Source organism: Phalacrocorax carbo, chromosome 11, assembly GCF_963921805.1.
Source record: "Phalacrocorax carbo chromosome 11, bPhaCar2.1, whole genome shotgun sequence".
NCBI classification, from domain to species: domain Eukaryota; kingdom Metazoa; phylum Chordata; class Aves; order Suliformes; family Phalacrocoracidae; genus Phalacrocorax; species Phalacrocorax carbo.
The window spans coordinates 23,042,063-23,061,158 of NC_087523.1; the positions used below are offsets into that span (position 1 = coordinate 23,042,063).

The 19,096-nt window shown below is 52.4% G+C and overlaps 1 protein-coding gene across 1 annotated transcript; it reads left to right on the forward strand.

Moving 5' to 3' along the window:
* Window positions 1-196: 196 nt before the first annotated feature.
* Window positions 197-14,368, forward strand: LOC104042576 (ras-related GTP-binding protein A). Its single transcript, XM_064463438.1, has 10 exons — window positions 197-437; window positions 1,012-1,045; window positions 3,216-3,315; window positions 4,304-4,370; window positions 5,388-5,610; window positions 7,659-7,754; window positions 9,311-9,433; window positions 11,667-11,758; window positions 12,698-12,813; window positions 13,836-14,368. The coding sequence occupies exons 2-10, from the start codon at window positions 1,019-1,021 to the stop codon at window positions 13,931-13,933; spliced, it is 942 nt and encodes a 313-aa protein (XP_064319508.1). The 5' UTR covers window positions 197-437; window positions 1,012-1,018; the 3' UTR covers window positions 13,934-14,368.
* Window positions 14,369-19,096: the final 4,728 nt, after the last annotated feature.

Consider the following 19,096-nt stretch of genomic DNA (forward strand, 5'->3'; position numbering starts at 1 on the left):
CGGACCCGCCGCCGCCGCCGCCGCCGCCATAAATCCCCTGCTGCCAGAAAGGGGCTGCCCTCACCGAAGATGGCGGCCCGAGCTTCGCCGCTGCCCCGCCCCGCCTCTTTCCCTCTCCTCGCCTCGCCGCATCACATGACGGGAGGGGGCACCGGCGCCCCGGGGAGGGCGGGGTGAGCGCGCACGTGACCGGCGGCCGCCGCCGAGCGCTGTGTCTCGTGAGCGGCGCCGGGGGGGGGCGGGGCGGGGGGTCCCGGGTGCCGCGGCGGAGCTGGGCGAGACCCCGGCGGCGCGGCGGGCTCAGGCCAGGCCCCGGCTTTGCGGCCTACCCCGGTGCCGGGGGTCCCGCTGAGCTCCGGTGGGCAGGCCGGCACCGCCGCCGCCGCCGCCCGCGGGCACTGCCGAGCCGGCCCGGGAGGCGCCCATCGCGGATAGAGGTAGCGGCGGGCGGTGGGGCCCGGAGGCGCTGGCTGAGCCGCGGTGGGGGGCGATGTCGGGCCCGGTGGGGCTGGGGGCAGCCGGGGGGGCGGGAGCGGGGCCGGGAGCTGTCCGGGCGGTCCCGGCCCGGGGAGGGGATGGGTTGGGGGCGGGGATGGAGTGGGCAGGTCTCGGCGGGCCCCGGAGCATCCCGGCGGGAGGGGGTCGGAGCGGGGTCTGCGGGCGAGGCCGGCCCCGGCAGCGAGGAGACCCGAGCAGGGTGGCAGCTGTGCGGTGCCTCCCGCCGCATTTTTCCTGCTTAGGCCTGTTTGGGCCGTGTAATTCCGGGAACACCGTCCGTGACGGGCGTGCCGAGAGGGGCTCCAACAGCAGGAGGCTTTTGCTGAAGTTTCCCCGTACCGTCTGGAGCAGAGGCTGTCAAGTGCTCGGCGGGGCGGAGGCTGGGGGGATTGTGTCAGTGTGGGAGTGCTTCCCCTTTTGCAGGGTGCTTCTGTGGGTGGGATTTGGATGTTGAAGCGAAGCCTGTGGCTGAGGAAAGTAGAGCAATGTAAGAAGATGGTCTTCTCTCTGTAGGTGGGTGATGCCAAGCGCAGCCATGAAGAAAAAGGTAAGAACTGAAAGGAGAATCCTTTGCAGTTGGGTTTTCCTTCCCCATCTGCATTTGCTGATGTCGTTAACGTGTTTGTGTCTGTGCCTCGGTGTGTTCGTTGGCTGTCAGGTGCCTCCGAAGACTCAGAGTCAGCAGACCGCATCCTTTGCTCACAGTCCTAGAAATTAAAATGGGGTTGGAGTTCATTCGCTGGCAGGAACGGTAGGACAGGCTCGCCGCAGAGCCGTCCACGATAACCGCTGCGCGAGTGCTTCTGGTACGTGTTGCAAAACCCCCCGCTCGCCCCGTAGCTCCCGCAGCGCCAGGGAGGAGGAGACGCTCTAAGCTGCCTCGCTGGCCCGTGGGGAGACCCTCCAGATGTGCTACAGAAACTCGCGCGGGGAGCCTGTAATTCGCTGAGGGCTCCTGGGAGGATGAAACTTAGCACGTGGGGAAGGATTTTTCCTTCTTGGAAGAAAGATTGAAAGGGAAAAAAGGCACTTTTTCTGAGGCTCGTTGGGGCGGTGGGTGTATTCCAGCAGTAAGAATATTCAAAGCTGTTAAAGCGACTGTGTAGCGTGTATATGGCCGTCTTTCTGCAGTGTGCTAGGATTGGGTTTCCTGCCTGGCCCTACATGCTGGTGTCTGATGCCTTTGAAAGGCCTCCGCAGTCTAAAACTTGGGAATTAGGCTCACCTGTAGGCTGCCTCGGGCTGTGCCTTGGAGCCGTATTGAGTTTCTGCAGGTGGTCTGAAATAAGAGGTGTTGGTGTTCTCTCTCTCCGCCCTGCATGTGGCACAGGGGAGAAGGCGGCGCAGCTTTCTGGGGGTTTGCTCCGGAAAGGCTGGTGGGTGAGCCCAGGCCAGCCTGCCTCTCCGAGCAAAAGCCCTTGTTACCAAATCATCGAGGCGTGCGGTCAGCTTCTTTTTGGGAAGGGCGCTCGTCAGCCTGTTGAAACGTCGCAGTCGCTCTCGGAAGGGTAACTTGTGCAAGCAGGATGGTGCCGTTCTGCCTCTCCTGCTTTGCCCTGACAGTCTGGCAGCTGTTGCCGTGGGGTTGGGAGTCGAGCGAGCGCCTTCCCGGTTAGCGTTAGGTTAGGCACTGGTGCCGGCTGGGCGGGCAGACTCAGGCCGGTTGCACTCTCATTAAACCTGTCCTTGGTGATAGATTTTCAGAGCTGTTGCCAAAGGCTGAATTTGACTTTGTAATTGGAACTTGTTTAACAGCTGGTTTTGTGAGCGAGTCTGTGTTGGCTGTCGCTGTTGGGGTTTTTTAATTTTTATTTTTTAGATCACAAGGTAGAGCCTTGCCCTGGGTGACTGTCTCCCCCCACCGAATCATCCCCTTAGTTTTTGGCTGGCAGAGGTGCTACCTCTCCTTTGGCCCAATGATCTGCAGATGGGCCTCTGGAGTCGTCTCTGGGCCATCCCATCTGCTTTTAACTTTTTGCTGGTCTATGTGACACCTGAAACTTGAAATGTAACTTGAATTTCACTTCTGTCAGGGAAGAGAAAACAAGTCACCTTATGAGAAGGAGAAGAGTGAGATTAAGAGATAAGTAATGGGTGGAGAATATCAGTGCTGGGTGGGCAAGGGATTTTTTTCCAGCTAGGTCTTAAAGGCTTGAAATAAAGGTGCTCTTTTGTCTTGGCCAAGGCCTTTGCTGTCATCAAAACCAGCAAGCCTTCACCTGTGGTGCCAGTGTGTTTGGGAAGGGTGCAGGTGCAAAGGGCTGGGGACGGGGGAGTCTGCGGCAGCTTCGGGAGCAGCTCCCGCTCTTCCCTGAGCGCCGGTGATGAACTGCAGGAGCCCTCTGCCAGGGGGCAATGGGACAAGGGGGCTGGCTGCGCTTCCCCTGGGTGGTTGGCAGCCAGGCAGAGGAACAGGAGTGTGGTGCCTGGAAGGGCAGAGGTGCCTGAGAGGGTGGGGGGCATAGTTCAACAATGCAAACGAGATGGAAAGATTCTTGGTCTGAGCATGATTTGGTGACTGTGGATAGCAAGGAGGTAAGAATGTCTGTCTCCTGGCTTCCCAGGCGCGGTACTCTTCTTTGCCTCTCTCCTCTGACGCGTTCACATCTGAATGATGTTGGTCCTGTGTTTTGGCGGCTTCAGCAGGACCTGAAGCTCTGTGAAGGACCTGGTGCTCTGTGGGAGCTAATTCTTTTTTTTTTTTTTTTCCTTCCCAGGTGCTGCTGATGGGTAAAAGTGGGTCTGGAAAGACCAGCATGAGGTCCATTATCTTTGCAAACTACATCGCCAGGGACACACGGCGCCTGGGTGCCACAAGTAAGGCTTCTCTTGTTTGAACTGCAAATTCTCATGGCTCGAACCCCTTCCATTAAAGGGGCGAGGCTGTTCCCTCCAGCAATCCCTACCTCTGCTCTGGAGTAGGTGGGTGTCTGCTGGTCCTCCCAGCTGCCACACCTCACAGGGAACTTTGCTCTGGAGTTCAGCTGAGGGCGGGCAGGAAGCCAGAGTGAAAAGGAAAGCAGCACTGGGTTCACTTTTGCTGCTGCTTTGGACTTAACTCTCATTTTTTGACCAGGAATCAGCCTTTTCTGCTGCTACAGCTGCTATTGGAGGAGTGTTCAGAGCCTCCTCGTGGTCCTCCTTGTTGGAGACGCTTTCCTGTTGTTAGCCAGCTGATCACTAGTGCAGCTGCAGACCCAGTGATCTTGCTGTGCACCCGTGGTTTTGGCAAGGTGATGCGCTAGGCTGAATTAGTGTCTTCTGCCTCTTCCCCCCCACCCCTCCAAAACCACTGCTCTGAAAAAGCAATAAGTGATTCCTCTGAAAAAGAGGTGTGAACTGTCAGGATTTAACGCTCCTCGCTGGGAAGCGCCTGTGAGGACTTAACATCACGGATTGGTGTACGTTTCCTCTTTGCCGTAAATTTGGCCTGTTCATAAAGCTTATGTTCTTTGTGTTACCGATTTATTTTTAAGGCATGCTTAAGGCCTAGCAGAATGTGCTGGAACTAGTGTCATTCTAAAATATCACAAAGATCAGACAAAGTGTTGTTAAAAGGGAACCACCTGCTGTGTTTCTCAGGAGAATAGTGTCCTGGGTAGGGAGTAGGAGGGCTTGAATGACTCTGGGAACTGTCCTTTTCTGTAGTGCCTTCAGCTACAGATCTACGTACAACAGCGTTGTTTAGGTGGGATTTCACAGGCTGCGGGCTGCGTTGTGAAGAGCGGCGTTTTTGGCTGCCCGAGGAGGTAGCTGTGACCTGGGTGTGTGGTACAGTCGGTAAACTCCTGTTGTCTCTTTCCAGTTGACGTGGAGCACTCCCATGTTAGATTTCTAGGAAACCTGGTATTAAACCTCTGGGACTGTGGAGGGTAGGTACTGTTTATTCTTTTGCTTTTGAACCCATTGGGGACTAGCTCTGGGGAATAAGGCTGGGGATGTAACAAAACAGGGGTCCTCCTGCCCCAGAGGGAGGGGTATGGGGGTCGTGAAAGGACGGAACAGAACAAGTGTAACGCATGCACTGTAAAACTGGTGAGACACCTCTGGGAAGAATGGATGCCACATCTTAGGCTTGTGCATGGAGGTGGGTGGAAGAGGTTGGCAGGATTACTCCGTCTCTTGAGTTACCCCTACATAAAGGGAGCAGTGTGTAGGTCCACCCTTCCCTTGCTGGCTGCTTTCTTCTGCTGGCAAAAAGCCTGAGCCCCTCGCCTGAACTTTCTCCTGAGGTGGTGGGAGGTGTGATGCTTATTTCAGAATTGCTTGGCACCAGCTTGATCTGAATGGGGTGCGTGCTGAGGCGCCATGCGGCAGGTTGACGGTGATCCTGTGGCTCCTGGAAGCAGCATTTTGAAGAATGATCTCCCACTGACAGAGCCTCAGCAGAGCTGTCCAACTTGGCTAAGCTTCACCAGCTCTCATGTCCTCGTGCATTGTCCAAGCTGTACTCAGCAAAAGTTAAAGGAGTTTTAAATCCTGTAACGCTGATGGTTTTGGTTATATCTTAGCTTCTGCTGCTGTGGTTTTTTTATATGCCAAAAACCAGTCTGGGTCCAGAAGTGACACAGCTCTGTTTGTACAGGATGCTGAGCAGCCAGCTGAGGCACGAGGGAAGCTTCAGCTTCCTGTGGGACTGCTGAGCAGATGCTCCTCAGGAGCATCCAGCTTTGCTCCGTTGGGAATGCTTAGGGAGCCTTATGTCCTGGGGAATTTAGGCACCTGTGGGGCTCTTGTCTGGACCTTTGTTATGGGTTGTCCAGCTCAAAATGCAAGCCTTGCCTTGCTAGTGGGGGTATTTCGCAGGTAGCGCCGTTGCTGACAATGCCAAGCAAGACCTGGTTGCTCTAATGGGAGTCTCCTTGCTTTGTTGCTCTGCTGCTTCTCAGACAGGACACCTTTATGGAGAACTACTTCACCAGTCAGCGGGACAACATCTTCCGCAACGTGGAAGTCCTCATCTATGTCTTTGATGTAGAGAGCCGTGAACTGGAGAAGGACATGCACTACTACCAGTCATGCTTGGAGGCGATTCTTCAGAACTCTCCCGATGCAAAGATCTTTTGTCTAGTGCACAAGATGGACTTGGTGCAGGAGGATCAGCGGGATTTGGTGAGAAGCTGGTAGTTGCCATAGAAATGCTTTTGAATAGAGCATCTTTTGACTCTGCTAATGCATTGTGATTTCAGGTGTGAAATACAGCCCCATCAGCCCTGTTCCTGGAAGGGTTTCTTGGATGTTCAGAAACATTTTCTGCGTTTTCTAAATTGTATGTCGTCGCTATCTCTTGCATATAACCTAGTGGAGAACAGAACTAATGATTTTCAGTGACAGCTACTCTAAGCTTTTTCTCTTAAAGCACTGGTCCTAGTACTCTCACCAGACCTTGGCTCCCTTCAGAAGGGAGGCAGAGCTGAAAGAAGTCCAGCAATCTTAAACTCGCTGCTCACCATTTAGATGGTGGTGGTGGCAGTGACAGTGACGGTTGGTTTCTCTTTAGCTCTTGCTTTCAGTTCAGCATAGGCCGGCTCTGTTCTAAAGCATAACCAAGAGAAAAAAGAGTTGAAACTTTCCCAGTTAACTAGAAGGTGGTTTCTATTAGTTGGTCCTGCTCCTCCTCAGTTCGGCCTGCCTGCCCAGAGATCCTCTTAAGCACTCCTCTGCCCCAGGAAGCATCCTGCAAAGGGAGGAGATCAACCTTTGAGATGTTTGGTGTTTTCTGTTCTTTTAGGAGTTTTTGAAAGGTTGCAGGGAGATTAGAAAGTGTTGAGTTCCTACCAACCTTGCTTTTTTCAGTTCAGACAGAAAAGCAACCAATTCCTGATACCAAAATTAAAATTAGCTTTGTGGGTTAGACAAGGACGTCCCTGGTTGCTTGGCCACTCCCTGGCTTGCAGCAAGTTTGGAGGCCCCTTTAGGCTGTTTGCTTTTGTCTGAAGTAAGAAGTCTTATTAAACTTTCTTCTGATTCCTGGTGAGTATGTGCCTGGGCAGCTGCAAAGGAAGCCATGCGAGGTCCTGTGGCTGAAACCACACCCTGACCTCCCTGCATAAACAGACTTCTTCCACGCAGCAGGCTGGCTTCAGATCACTCGTACTGCCTGAGAGCGGTGATCCTCCTCTTCCAGTTTTAGTTCTGCCCTCCAGCTCAGTGCAGAAATAGCTCAAAGAGCTTGTTCGTAGGGTTGGTTCAGGGAGCTTTTCCTCACTTCCTTCTGCCCTCCGTCCAGACTGAAGGATGAGTCTAAAATCTCTTGATGCTGTGTTGCCTGTATTGGTTTTGGGACCAGTGGACAAACGCTGGTTTTACATAGCTGTGCAGGCTCTAGTGAGGCCCTGAAGTGAGGGGTAGACAGAAGAGGGGCCTTCCTTTGGGTACACTTTCAATGCACGCACCCATGAAGGTCTGTTTTAAGGTATCTGCTGCTCAGAAGAAAGTGCAAATACTCAGCCAGATCACTATCACTGTAAATCTTACTGTAGTCTTTTGTATCCAGGACCCAAATGGTAACCATTGGCCTAAGCAGCGTTTTCTGGGGATCGGCTGAAGTTGTTTTGTGTTCCTAAAAGCAGCAAGCTGAGGTGAAGGTGGTTGTTGTGTCTTCCCCTGGAGAGGCATGTTGCTGGCTGTCCTTCTGCTCTTCTCAGAAGTTCTGAAGGAGCCTGGCACAAGGCTGTCTGGTCTTTGCTGTTCCCCCTGCTCCCCCTTTCTGTAACCATAACTCCGAAGGGCAGAGTATGGTGTGGGAGGAGAAGGCTGTATAAGTACATGCCTCAGAGCTGCTCATATTGATGACCCTCGAGTGCTTTCTTCCTATCCTGTTCTCGGTGATGGAGCTTTTTGCCTGTGACCAGGGACTTGTCAAAATTTATGTCCTCAGATACACGTGTATGTGTCCGCTTCCATTCCCGCTCCACAACACCCGCAGTTATTTCAGCTTTGAGTCCCGGTCAGATCTATTGCGAGACAGCCGTAGTCTGTTTGTCCCTGCTGCTCCAGCAGAAGGGGTTTCTGACAGCCTGTCCTGGCCAGCGTGATCCCCTGTTGTGTTTTTTCCGGTGCTGGAGGTGCTCGAGATTTGTTTGAAATGCAATGCAGCAGCTACATTGGCAGAAATATTCACACTCAACTGCTAATCTTTAATTGTTATTATTTCCCAGATTTTTAAAGAGCGTGAGGAAGACTTGAAGCGCCTTTCCCGTCCCTTGGAATGTGTTTGTTTTAGAACTTCCATCTGGGATGAAACACTCTACAAGGTTTGTTCAATTTCCTCTCCGTATCTGGCTTCCCCCTCCTGCCTGAAAACAAGAGCATGAGGAAGATGAGTGGTTAGTTGCTACTGGTTTGTCAGCAGCTGGCCTTTTTAGGTCTGCAGCAACTACTTCTGGAGGTTAGCCGTTGTAAATGGCATCAGAGCATCCTGGTTTTAATTAGGAAAAGTAAAACCCCTCCACATGTTGGAGCCACGGTGTCAGTATGGTAATACTGCTTAAACGCTCTGCCTGGCAACTTCAGGAAGAGCTTCTGCATCTTTTAGTCATGTTTATCCAGCATGGAATTTTTTCCCATGTTTCTCTGCAGCGCTGTTAAAGCACGAGCATTTACCCTTCTGGGAATTTGCTTTGCTTTCAGGAGGGGATGGGTTTTTTTGCTATGGGCCTGTCTTGACTGCAGTGTCGGAGGTCTTCCAGGCGTGGGGGTGGTGAGTGCACCTGGGCTACACCAGTACCAAACGATTGTTACAACCGCCAGCTAATGCTAATACGCAGCGGTGGTAGCGTAGTGGCCGGGTTGTTTGTCCGAAGGTGAGGACCATTCAGCTCTTTCTCTTGACTTCAGTGGGGCTTTGGATGGCAGATTGCACCGTCCCGGCAAATCCATCCAAAGCCGTGCCAAATTCCCCTGCCTCAGCACACAGTGTGTGTGTCTGAGGCTGATACGGTTCCGTATGCCAGACACTGCTCCTCGCAAAGCGCGTACCCAGCTCCCTCTAGAAATCGGCCTTCCTAAGCAGTGGCAGCCCCTGTCTTGCTGCAGGCACCCCTAAAGCTCATCCGTTACACTGGTTACTCTGTTTGAGCAGCTCATACAGAGGCAGGCCTGTGCTTTGCTAGGCACAGCCCTGCCAGAGCTCTTCGGAGCCCGTGCCCTCGGCTTGGGCTTTTAACTTTGCGTTTGGCAGGTGGGATGGTGGGAGGGGCTGGTCAATATCAGGTACTTGGTAAACAGGAGACACAAATACCCTCCCTGACTCCTGGTCAGGCGCTGACACAAACCTGGGCTCAGTAGGTAGGCAGTGAGGTGAAGCTGAGCTTAGAGGACCTGAGTCTGAATGAGGAGAGGTGCCTGTTACAGCATCCCCAATCCCTTCTGGGCTTGTTCCTGTCTGAGCGGGTTAACTCAGAGCTTTCTGTCTGGATCAGTGACGAGCTGCCAAGTATCCATCTGCACGTTGACCTTGTTCAAGATTAAAAAAAACCTCTGAAAACTTGAGCGGGTTTATCTGGGAGCAGTAGATAGAAGCATTGCCAGCTTAAAATTAGGATGATTTAAGCCTGTTTAATAGTATTCTAGTTTCTCTATGACTGACACAGAGAAGACCTTGACCTAGAGAGAGTTTACTCAGGTCAGGGGTGCCACTGGTAGTCTCCAGAGACACCTGAGCATGGAGGTGGGAGAAGCTTCTCAGTCTTGCCTAGGCTATCAGTGCCCAGAACTGCAAATAATCAGTTTTTGAGCATGTTGAATTACAAGAGGGTGAGGCAGAGAAGTGCTAATGCAGCCCTTGTGTTGTGTCTTTCTTTATTGGCAGGCTTGGTCCAGTATAGTCTATCAGCTGATCCCCAATGTCCAGCAGCTGGAAATGAACCTGAGGAACTTTGCTCAGATCATCGAGGCAGATGAAGTGCTTCTGTTTGAGAGAGCCACTTTCCTGGTGAATACAGCAGTTCTGCCCTTCGGGTTCCTCTGCCCAGCCTAGGACGGAGTTCCCTGGATGGAAAGTGCTGTTGTGGCAGTAGCCCAAAGAGAGGTGCCAGCGCCAGATGGCAGAATGCATTGATCCAGGCCTTGTGATGTTGAAAGTAGCTGACGTGACTCCGTGGCTCACGGGACCTTCCCAGAATTTCCACTTTTAGCAGTTTTGCTGAGGGCTTGATCGGTATTTCCTTCTTCCAAGCTATAAGAGGGTTTCAGATCCCCATTCTGTTGTCGGCCACGGGACTTGTCTGAGAATTCCTTTCTGCACAGGGCAAGAACCTTCTGTAGATTGAAATATGCCTTTTCAGCTCCTCCTGGCCTGGCATTTTAACTGGTCTTGATGGTTTTTTTTTTTTAATTTTTTTTTTTGTCTGATGCTCTACAAACCGAGAGTATGGCTAGAGGATCACAAGCAATGGATTGCAGTGGCTTTCACCGTTACCGGCTGCAGGGTAACTGTGCTTTCCAATCTGTGATCTCTGCAAGGTAAAACGTGTTGGTTAAAACCACCGTTGCTGCTTGTCTGTCCATACTCTCGGTTTCTGGGTTGGTCTCTTCAGGCTTCGCACCAAAACTCTTTGCTGACCTGACGGAATGGTTTTGAATTTCTTTTTTGAGTGCTTTCCTTGATGGCCGAACGTCTGATTTTTGAAATGACGGGGGGAATGTGGAAAAGGAGCCGTTCCTTTTCTTGCTTTTTAAGTTATCAGAAGTAAATACCTGCCATTTTTGGCAAGTTCTTCTTTTTGACCTTCTGTAGATAATAAATAGTTCCACCTTGGTGGTATGTAACAGTACTTCTGTTACATTTTTTTACTGAATAAGAATAATCTTTGCTACACGTTCTGTGCTTATTTTCAGTGTAATGGTGACTTTTAAAGACTTTCTTCTCACTTTTTTCATATATTTAAACCTCCCCCAGGACTCCTTTCTCCTGAAGTGAAATCTTACTCTGAAATTGTATTCAAGTCACAGTAACAGAAAAACCTATCTGGAAAGTTAAGGAAAGAACTTGCATACAATGAAGGCTTTGGTATGAATGTAATCCTTGAATCTGGCTAAACCTGTACTTGTATGAATAATCGGGCAGGTTTTAAAAGTAGGAAGTACTTGATGATCTTCTTAAGGTGCTGAAGGAAAAAAAATACCCAAAAAACCATAGTTCTCACAAGCCTGTTAAGTGTGACTGCACAGGCAGAAAAGTAAGAGTTTAACATCCTTGTGCAAGGGCATCTGACGCTCCCAGTAGCAGCTGGTTTCATGAGTCTGAAGAGCTTAAAGCACACGGCATAAGGTTTTTAAAATATTCCTTTTTGGTTTGCTGTGGGAACAAAGATGACGTAACCGATTGTGCGCTATTCCCCTTACGCAGTGAGCGTGTTTCTCGGCCCGTTAGCTGATTCGGCTGAGGCCACCGGCCTTGTGGAAATGGTCAGGAGGGGGGAGAGCGCTGTGGCTCACGCTGTAAGGAGTCCTAAAAGCCTGTGGTCCTTTGAATCTTTGCAGCCAGGCACTAAGGTCTGCGCGGTGCTGCTGCATCGCTATGTGGGAGGAAGAGGAGTGGAAGCGAGCCAAATGAAGGCAGCTTAGCACGGTCTTGGTCTGACTCAGTTAACTGATGGAAGGAGAGCTCCCTAGGAAACCAGCTGCCTTTGTTCTGCTTTTCTTAGGGAGGAACGGCTTGCTTTGGCTTTGGGAGCTGTGCTTATGCATCCTGCGTGTTGCAGAATGGGAAATTTCTCAGGTTCAGTCCTTGAGAAGCTGCAGCACGATAGACTTAGGAAGGAAGAGCTGTTCCAGCATTTGTCAAGTGTCTGTTTCCCCTACCTGAGGTGATGGTCTTGCTTTTTTTTTTCCCCTCTTCTTCCACCTTCTTTTTCTTTGAATCAAGATTTAATTTGCTGCTAAGTTGGAGTAATCGGACCTCAAATGGACAATAGTTCCTCGTGCATATCTTAGGTACTTGTATCTGGGCTTGTGAAAGGCTTCTGGTGATTGTGTTACTGAGCCTCCTTTTACCATGAAAGCACCACAGGTATTGTGAAAATAGTTTCCCAAATTCAATCAGCAAAAAGCAAAGGGGATCCCTCTCCTGGTCACCACCCGTTTCCCATAATTGCTGCTGAGCCTGAGAAACCTGTGCTGAAAGAAATGACTGACTAACTCTGCACTCTCTCTCTGCCTTCCAGGTCATTTCTCACTATCAATGCAAAGAACAGCGGGATGTCCACAGATTTGAGAAAATCAGCAACATCATTAAACAATTCAAGCTAAGTTGCAGGTGAGCTGGTTTAATCATCAGGTGGGGAAGATACCCCGGCAGGTATTTCAGCTTCATCCAGAAGCACGAAGGCTCTCCAAACTAATACTTAGTCCTGTGACTCCTCCACAAGCTGAGATGCCCTCGTTCAATGGCAGCATGCTTAAACACAACCGAGTTAGTTATCTTCTGTAACTTCCTCCTTTACTGATGGTTGAAAGAGGCTTGCTTTGAAACAACCGTTTTCTTCTAGGCCTCGTTCTCCTGGGCAAGGTAGGGAAGTTCCGGGACTGAGCTGATAAATCAGTGGCAGTCAGCAGTGCTGCGGAAGGTCAGGTGGAGAGCTTTGCTTCAGACCCTGTACCACAGTGCTGGTTTGGGAGGAAGAGGCTTGAGACACTATTTATCAATATTTCAAATGGAAAAGTGGGAGGCTTGCTTTGCTTTTCCCCAGCCTCCAGGTTCCGCAGTCCGTTGGCAATACCTGCAAGTGTTTGGAGCCTGAATAGGATGGAGAAGTGGCTGCGTGGTTACAGAGCTTCTCCAGACGCTTCAGTTTTATGCTTAATTCTGGTTATCCACAGAGTGTTCAACTGTCCTTCTAAATGACTGAGCCTCTACATCCACGGGGCAAGTGACCTTGACTGCTCGGGCATAGCAGGCTCAAACAGCCAGGGGGGTTTGTAGGTCTTGAGTTACCTTCACCATTCAAGGCGCAAATCATTTTGTCTTGTTCTCGTTTAGCCTAAAGCTAAAGAGCTTTTTGTTTTTTTAAAAAATAACCCAACCAAAACTGTAGTTGCACCTGGTGTTTGTTGCCGCATGGGGACTCCATCACTTCTTTGTTACCAACAACTCCAGGAATGGGATGTTGGCTATGTGGGCGCGAGAGCCGTTTGAGCAATGTTACAGTAATAGTTCATTTACCCTTTCTTTCTTTTTTTTTTCTTCCCCTCTTAGTAAGCTGGCAGCTTCTTTCCAGAGCATGGAGGTCAGGAACTCTAACTTTGCTGCTTTCATTGACATCTTTACATCAAATACATATGTGATGGTGGTTATGTCAGACCCTTCAATACGTAAGTTGAAGCAATGATAAGCTTCTGGCCTGTTTTTGTTTGCAAGGACAAAAAGCCAAATGAGTCTAATTTAAACTGTGTTTCTCTTGGAAAATGACAAACACCAGGCAAAGCAGTAAAAGTGGTTGTAATTAAAAGATAGAGAGGGGTCTGCTGTCCTGCTGGTTTGCCCCGTTGGAGCAGAGGCGGGAGGAAGGTGGTTAAAAAGTGACTGACTTGGCAGAAGGCAAGAGACGTGTGCCTTCGACAGCTGAGCTGGTGGTTGCTGTCGAGCGGAGGATCGTAGCGGCGGTGGGGAACCACTATAACAGATGTGACCTGATTTAGTAGGTCATGTCTAATAACCTATTTTGGGCTGTTCTGATCTGGCAGCCCCAGTGATTTTTGGAGAGGAAGCAGAGGTGGATCATATTTGAGTTTTTGCTCTTGCTGCCCATAACTGCCTCGGTGGGCAAGGACTCTAATTATAGTAGCATCTATTTATCTTAAAGAAGAAACTGCAGCCAGCAGCGCCAGCCCTTGCAGGCGGAGTGCGACTGTTTAACTGTTTACACAACTCCGACTGAAACTGCTCCCGTTAGGATTTGAGGTGCTTAAGAGACGCTGTCCAGGACAGCCTGGTGGCTTACGGCAGTGATGCTTCCTGTCCTCCTCTTTCGGAATGGATTACTGAATTAGGGAAAACCTGTGTAAGCCCCGTGACTGAACTACCAGCTGCAATATTGTTGTGCTTGAGGAGCAGCAAACAAGCAGCTGCGGTGACCCGCGTAGCCAGCCCCGCGAGCAAACTGCCTGACCGTAGTTCGCTCTGGCTCCTCCTCGGCCTTGCACTGGCATCAGCAAACAGCCCAGGCCTTCCAGCACCGAGTTTTGCACAGCTCAGGAGCAGCGGGGGTGAAATAAGAGAGCTTGCTGACGGGGACGTTGCTTTTAGGCAGCACTTAGCTTCGAGGACTTGGTTACTCGCATCCCTTTTAACTCTTTCTTTTTTTTTTATCTCCCCTGTCCCTTTTCCGTCCTAGCTTCTGCGGCTACGCTTATCAACATCCGCAACGCCAGAAAACACTTCGAGAAGCTGGAGAGAGTGGATGGACCAAAGCACAGCCTGCTCATGCGCTGAACGTTGGCCGAGGCACATGGTCTTTGGGGGGAGAAAAAATGAATTGGAACTACTTATTTTTAGGAGAATCTAACAATGTTGATGTCTTTGGGCTTTGAAATGAGTGTGCTGCTTTATTTTTTCTCCTTTTAACGTTGGACACTAGTCACTCGGAGGATGTCTGGATACACTGCGGACCTTCAGAAGAGACTTCCCTGGCGTGTGTGGGGTTGGGAAGAAGTAAGGACAGGTGATGTGCACGCGGTCTCGTACTCCTGGTTGTCGTAGTGGCACGTGGCAGAGCCGTTCTGGATCTTCTGCTGCCGGGTGATCGTATAAGTCACAGGAATGGAACATTTACTGTTTTATTGGTTGGTTGCTAGAATACGTTTATAAACTTCTCCTTGTCTTCAGTCACAAAAATAAATTTTTTGCTACCAGGGATTTCAGATCCAAGAGCTTTGGAAAGTGGGTTTTCTTTCTTCCAAAACCTAGGGCAGCTTTGGCAAGCAGGCGCGTAATAGCTGCATTTCTCCTGTCATGTAACCGGAGGGGGTGTTGACTGAAGGCCAGTGCAGAGTTTCGTTTTAAGGTAATGGGGTTGTCTTTTTTTCCCCCCCCTGCACGGAGGCAGAATTCACTCAGCGGGTGAAGCAGGCTGGCGTTGGCCTCTTTACACTTGCCACAGCGCTGGGAAGACCACGGTAAATAAAAGGGGCCGAAGACCCTAACTGTCGGAGCTGCGAGATAGCCCTGGCGAGCCAGGAGGGGCTGGCGCGGGCACGGAGGAGCCCCAGAACGTGCTGCTTGTGGGTGGTGTGTGCATGAGCTATATTGGCGATGTTTGCGACGAGCCAGCTGGACAGCGTTTGGCACCGGTGTTACTTGACGTTATGTCTATTTTTTTAATGAAATTTTTGTGTGCATTTCCATTAAACATAGGAACGACAAAAGCACTGTGAGTTAGGGGAATCTCTGCTTGCTGGGTGGGAGCTGATGCTTGTCAGCATCTCTTTTCCTTGTTTTTCCTCAAATTGCTGTATTAAAAAAAGGGTGCGGTGACTCTGAGCCTGGCTCTCGGCTTCGTATTCTGGAAGTCGAGCTTTCCCCCTGTATCCCTGCCCACACAAGTACCGGGGGGCTGGAAATCCGACCGGGTGAGCCCGTTACGTGAGAACAGGGAGCGAAAGGGCACATCTTGGCTGGAGAGCTGAGGGTGGGCCCCGCACAAAACCTGCCATCGATTCGTAATCTTTACGGCATTAAACACCCGCGTCCTGCACCGCCGACTCAGCGGATGCGTTGGTGCTGTCAGGTTGGTGTGTTTTCGGTGAGAATCATAAAGTCGGCATCCCTGTGGGAGAGGATCTTACCGAGGTTCCTGTTCACAATCCAGGTGCCTGAGCTTCTGGAGAACTTGTGAACGGGCTGGAGACGCAGCGGAGGGTTTCCGTTTGTCTTTGGTGCTTGCAGGTGTGGAATATACTGTGCTGGCCCTGGAGTGGGAACAGCAAGTCTTGCCCACAGTCGCTTCTGCTTGACGTTGGGCTGGAGCAACCCGGAGCGCGACTGGAGCTTCCCCTTGCGGACAAGGTCAGTCCCTCTGGTCGGTGGAGAAACTTTGCGCCTTCCTGCACCCAAACCCTGGTCTCAGCCTGTTCAGCAGAGCAGGAGGATGAGTCGCAGCCGATCCGTATGTTGTCGGAGCCTCGGGAGCATCACCTCCAAGGGATTTACCGGGAAGGGCTCTGCTTGCAGGAGACGGGCAGCTGCCACGGCTTCAGGAGAGCAGAAGATGGCTTATGGCCGCGATTCCAGCGCAGATTGAAGCACCTTCTGCCACGAGTACGCCTTCACAGCAGGCAGCCGTTCCTGCCGGAGAGGAGGAAAGGGCAGTGGGAGATGCTGCCTGATTGCCATGGTTACAAGGAGTTGCCGCTGGGTTTTCATAGGGGATATAAGGTTTAGCACGTGAAAGTGGGATAATGTTTTGGAGGGGAAGGGTGGTGCAGGGAAGCAGGTAACCACCCGACGTGAAGGAAGAGTGGTCTGAGCTGGCTGGGAGCCAACCCCAGTGTGCAGGTACCCCGGCTTGCTGCAGCCTCCCTGGGGCCATCGATACGATGGTGGCAGCTGAAGTTCTGCGCTTCTCTCGCTGCCAGTCTGTTTTCCTAAAGTACGCGCCTTTTAGGGGCTCTTCCGAAATCAGCATTGTCCTTTTGCTCTCTGGCAGAGACGCTGCTGGCCCCGCTCCGTGCGCACGCTGTCGAGCGACCCTCTGCAGCGTGGCTGAAAATACGCGGGCGGCTTTATTTCAGGACACCCGCCTTCCCTTCCTCGACAGTACGGTGGTGTATTTTTTTTCTCTCTCCCAAAAGCAAACCTCGGGGCCATTTTTGGAGCCAGGGGTCGGTCGCTGCCAGCAGAGACTGGTGTGCGGCTGCGGCAGGCAGGGTCCTTCCAGCGACCAGCCACGCTCCCCTGGCATTGCCGAGCAGCGAGGCTCAGTGGATCAGGCTCCAGCACCCTCACCCGACCTTCTAGAAGACTCTATGCCTTACTCTGGCAGCTCTTGCTGTTAAAAAAAAAAAAAAAAAAAAAAAAAAATTGATGCCTGCTCCAGATGTTGCTCTTACAAACATACTCATGCAGAAGTCTGGCCCCAAGGAGCCAAACCGTACAATCTCGATGAGATTGCAGAGGTCCAGCCTTGCTCTGCAGGACTTGACCTTGGAACTAGTAGAAACTTCATGCCACCTGTCATTAAGATGCTGAATAAATGCCCCTGTTTGGCCCTGTTCCTTCCCGCGGGCTGCCTTTCCTCAGGGAGCTGCGGTGAGGGCTGGGGACGAGTTCCCTGGGGCCGGGGAGGTGGGGTGGTCGCTGTAAGCTCAGCCCTTTGGGCTTGCGGTGTGCGTCTTAGCTCTGTGCCTCTCTGCTCCTGGGGCTTCTGACCGCTTCCTTCCCGCAGCCTGTGCTGGACCAAGCACGGCTGACTCGAGTAGGGTCAACTTGAGGACGAACAAATGGCTGTCACCCCCATGATGAGCTCATTTTACCTCTGCAGCAGCACGTGGTAGCGGTTGTGTCAAAGCCTCCAGGAGATGAGAAGCGGCTGGGTGGGATGGGCGCGGGTCCGCGGCGCCCAGCAGCTGCCAGTATCGCTCCTCTCCAGCGGGAGCAAGCTCCTCGAACGCATCCAGCGGGTGACATGGGTTCCACAGGCTGCGTTCAAGGCCTTAACTGTGGCTTGTAGCATCTGCACCATCCCTAAGGGCCTGGAGTTCAGAAGATCTTGTGCCCAAATCACCTACGGCCTCTGGGACCCTCTGGGGCACAGCTTTTGGCCAGGTGAGGGATCTTCCCCATATGCCAGATGGAGAAGGGGTAATTTTGGGGGGTTACGGTCGCGTGGTGTTGCATCTCGAACAGTTGTGGCTTTGCACAGGGTTATGTAGGCAAAGCCCCATGTCCATCGTCCTGCTCCAGGTGGGTCCAGGTCAATAGCTGAGGGACTGGCCTAGCTGAGACCTGGGCACCTCCGAGGTTGGGGCTTCCTATCCAAGAACCCTGTTCCATTGGGTGATGTTTAAAATTATTAATAAAAATCCATGTATCGGAGCTTCCCATGTTGCAACTTGAGCCGTTGCCTCTTGTCCCATGGCCACGAAGAGCCTGGCTCTTCGTTGTACCCTCCTGGTAAGCGAGAGCCCCTGAGCTGACCTGGCGCCCTCAGCCTCTCCTTGTTCCTCCTGGACTGCGGGATGCCAGCTTTTCTCCTACTGGGGAGCCCCAAACTGGACCCAGGGCCCAGCTGCGGCCTCAGAAGCGCTGAAGGGAGAGGAATGGTCACCTCCTCCGTAACCAGTGACCATTGGGGCTTCCCAGTGCGCTTCAGGACCCTTTGAATCCAATAGTTCCTTTAATTTTCCACCTGATCATCCATTTTTCCATACATTTCTTGAGAAGATGATGTTTGGGGCTGCTCAAGCATTCAGCACATCAAGAACAAAGTGGCGCGTGCTTAGTTGGGCTGGAAGGGGTCGAGGCCTGCGCTGGGAGGGATGGAGCCGAGCCCGCCCCAAGGGTTTGGTCAAACCACAGCTCCAAGAAGCAGGCGCTGCAATGGAGGGGCAGCGGGAAGGGGCCGTCTTCCCCACGGAGCCAAAGCGGTTTGGGTGGACGGCTCGGTACGGCTGGACCTCGAGGTGCCAGCGGCGGTGGATGAGGCTCGTCGGGGAGCAGAGAGGTGGGATGTGCGTTGCCGGGATCCCGCGGGTTTTACTTTGTGTCATCGATGATCACATCTGTGGTTAACCTTGAAAGTGGAGGCACGAAGCTCCTGCGCTCGGTTTAATGACTGAATCGAGGAGGGATCTGGTCTTGTTCAACGCAGAGCTCCTCACCTCAGGGCGGTGGGCGAACAGCAAAACACGCCCAGTTCTGGAGCGCTTTGATTTTTCATCTGCTCCCAGGGTGGGCAAGAACAGGCGCCGCTGCTGAAGCCAGGCAGGCGTTTCTGCCCCGTGTTCCGCTGCGCGAAAGACCTGAGGGCTGCCGGTGGCCTCCAGCGCCCGCCAGCACGTCCTTCGCGCCTTCCCGCTTGCTCTTTTGCCCTCCCTTCTTCGCGACCAGCCCTCCTCTGTCCCGGCGGGACGCAGAGCGCGGTGCTAAAGCACCGAGACGGGCTCGGCGGCGGAGGGCTACGTCCCCCGCCTCCAGCCCGGCCGCGGCAGCCGTCCCTGCCGACCTGCAGCCTCGATGCCGAAACCAACGGTGCTGCTCCTCAGAGCCGAAAGGCTGCCGGTGCCGGACCTTCCCCTTGGGGCTTCGTGTGCCCGTTGCTGCGGCAAAGCTCGAGGGACCACTCAGAGCACAGACACGTGCGGCCGCTTTCCCGGGTGCCTGTCCCCATCCTCCCCTCCTCTTCCTCCTTCCGAAGAGAACCACGCATGCATCTCCACGGCCCGGGATGCTGTGCCCGAGCTGGGCCGAGCACGGATGAAAACTTTGGCTCTTCTCAAGGCAAATAAATGATTTTTTGGATCCAACGCCCTTCCTCTTCGATGAAGAAAAGGACAAGCCGGTGCTCTGCATCTCATGGGCACAGCGAAAGCGTGAGTCCGTTTTGCTGCCTTTTTATTCAAGTGGCTGCAGAAACTTGGCAGGAGGCCGAGGAAAGGG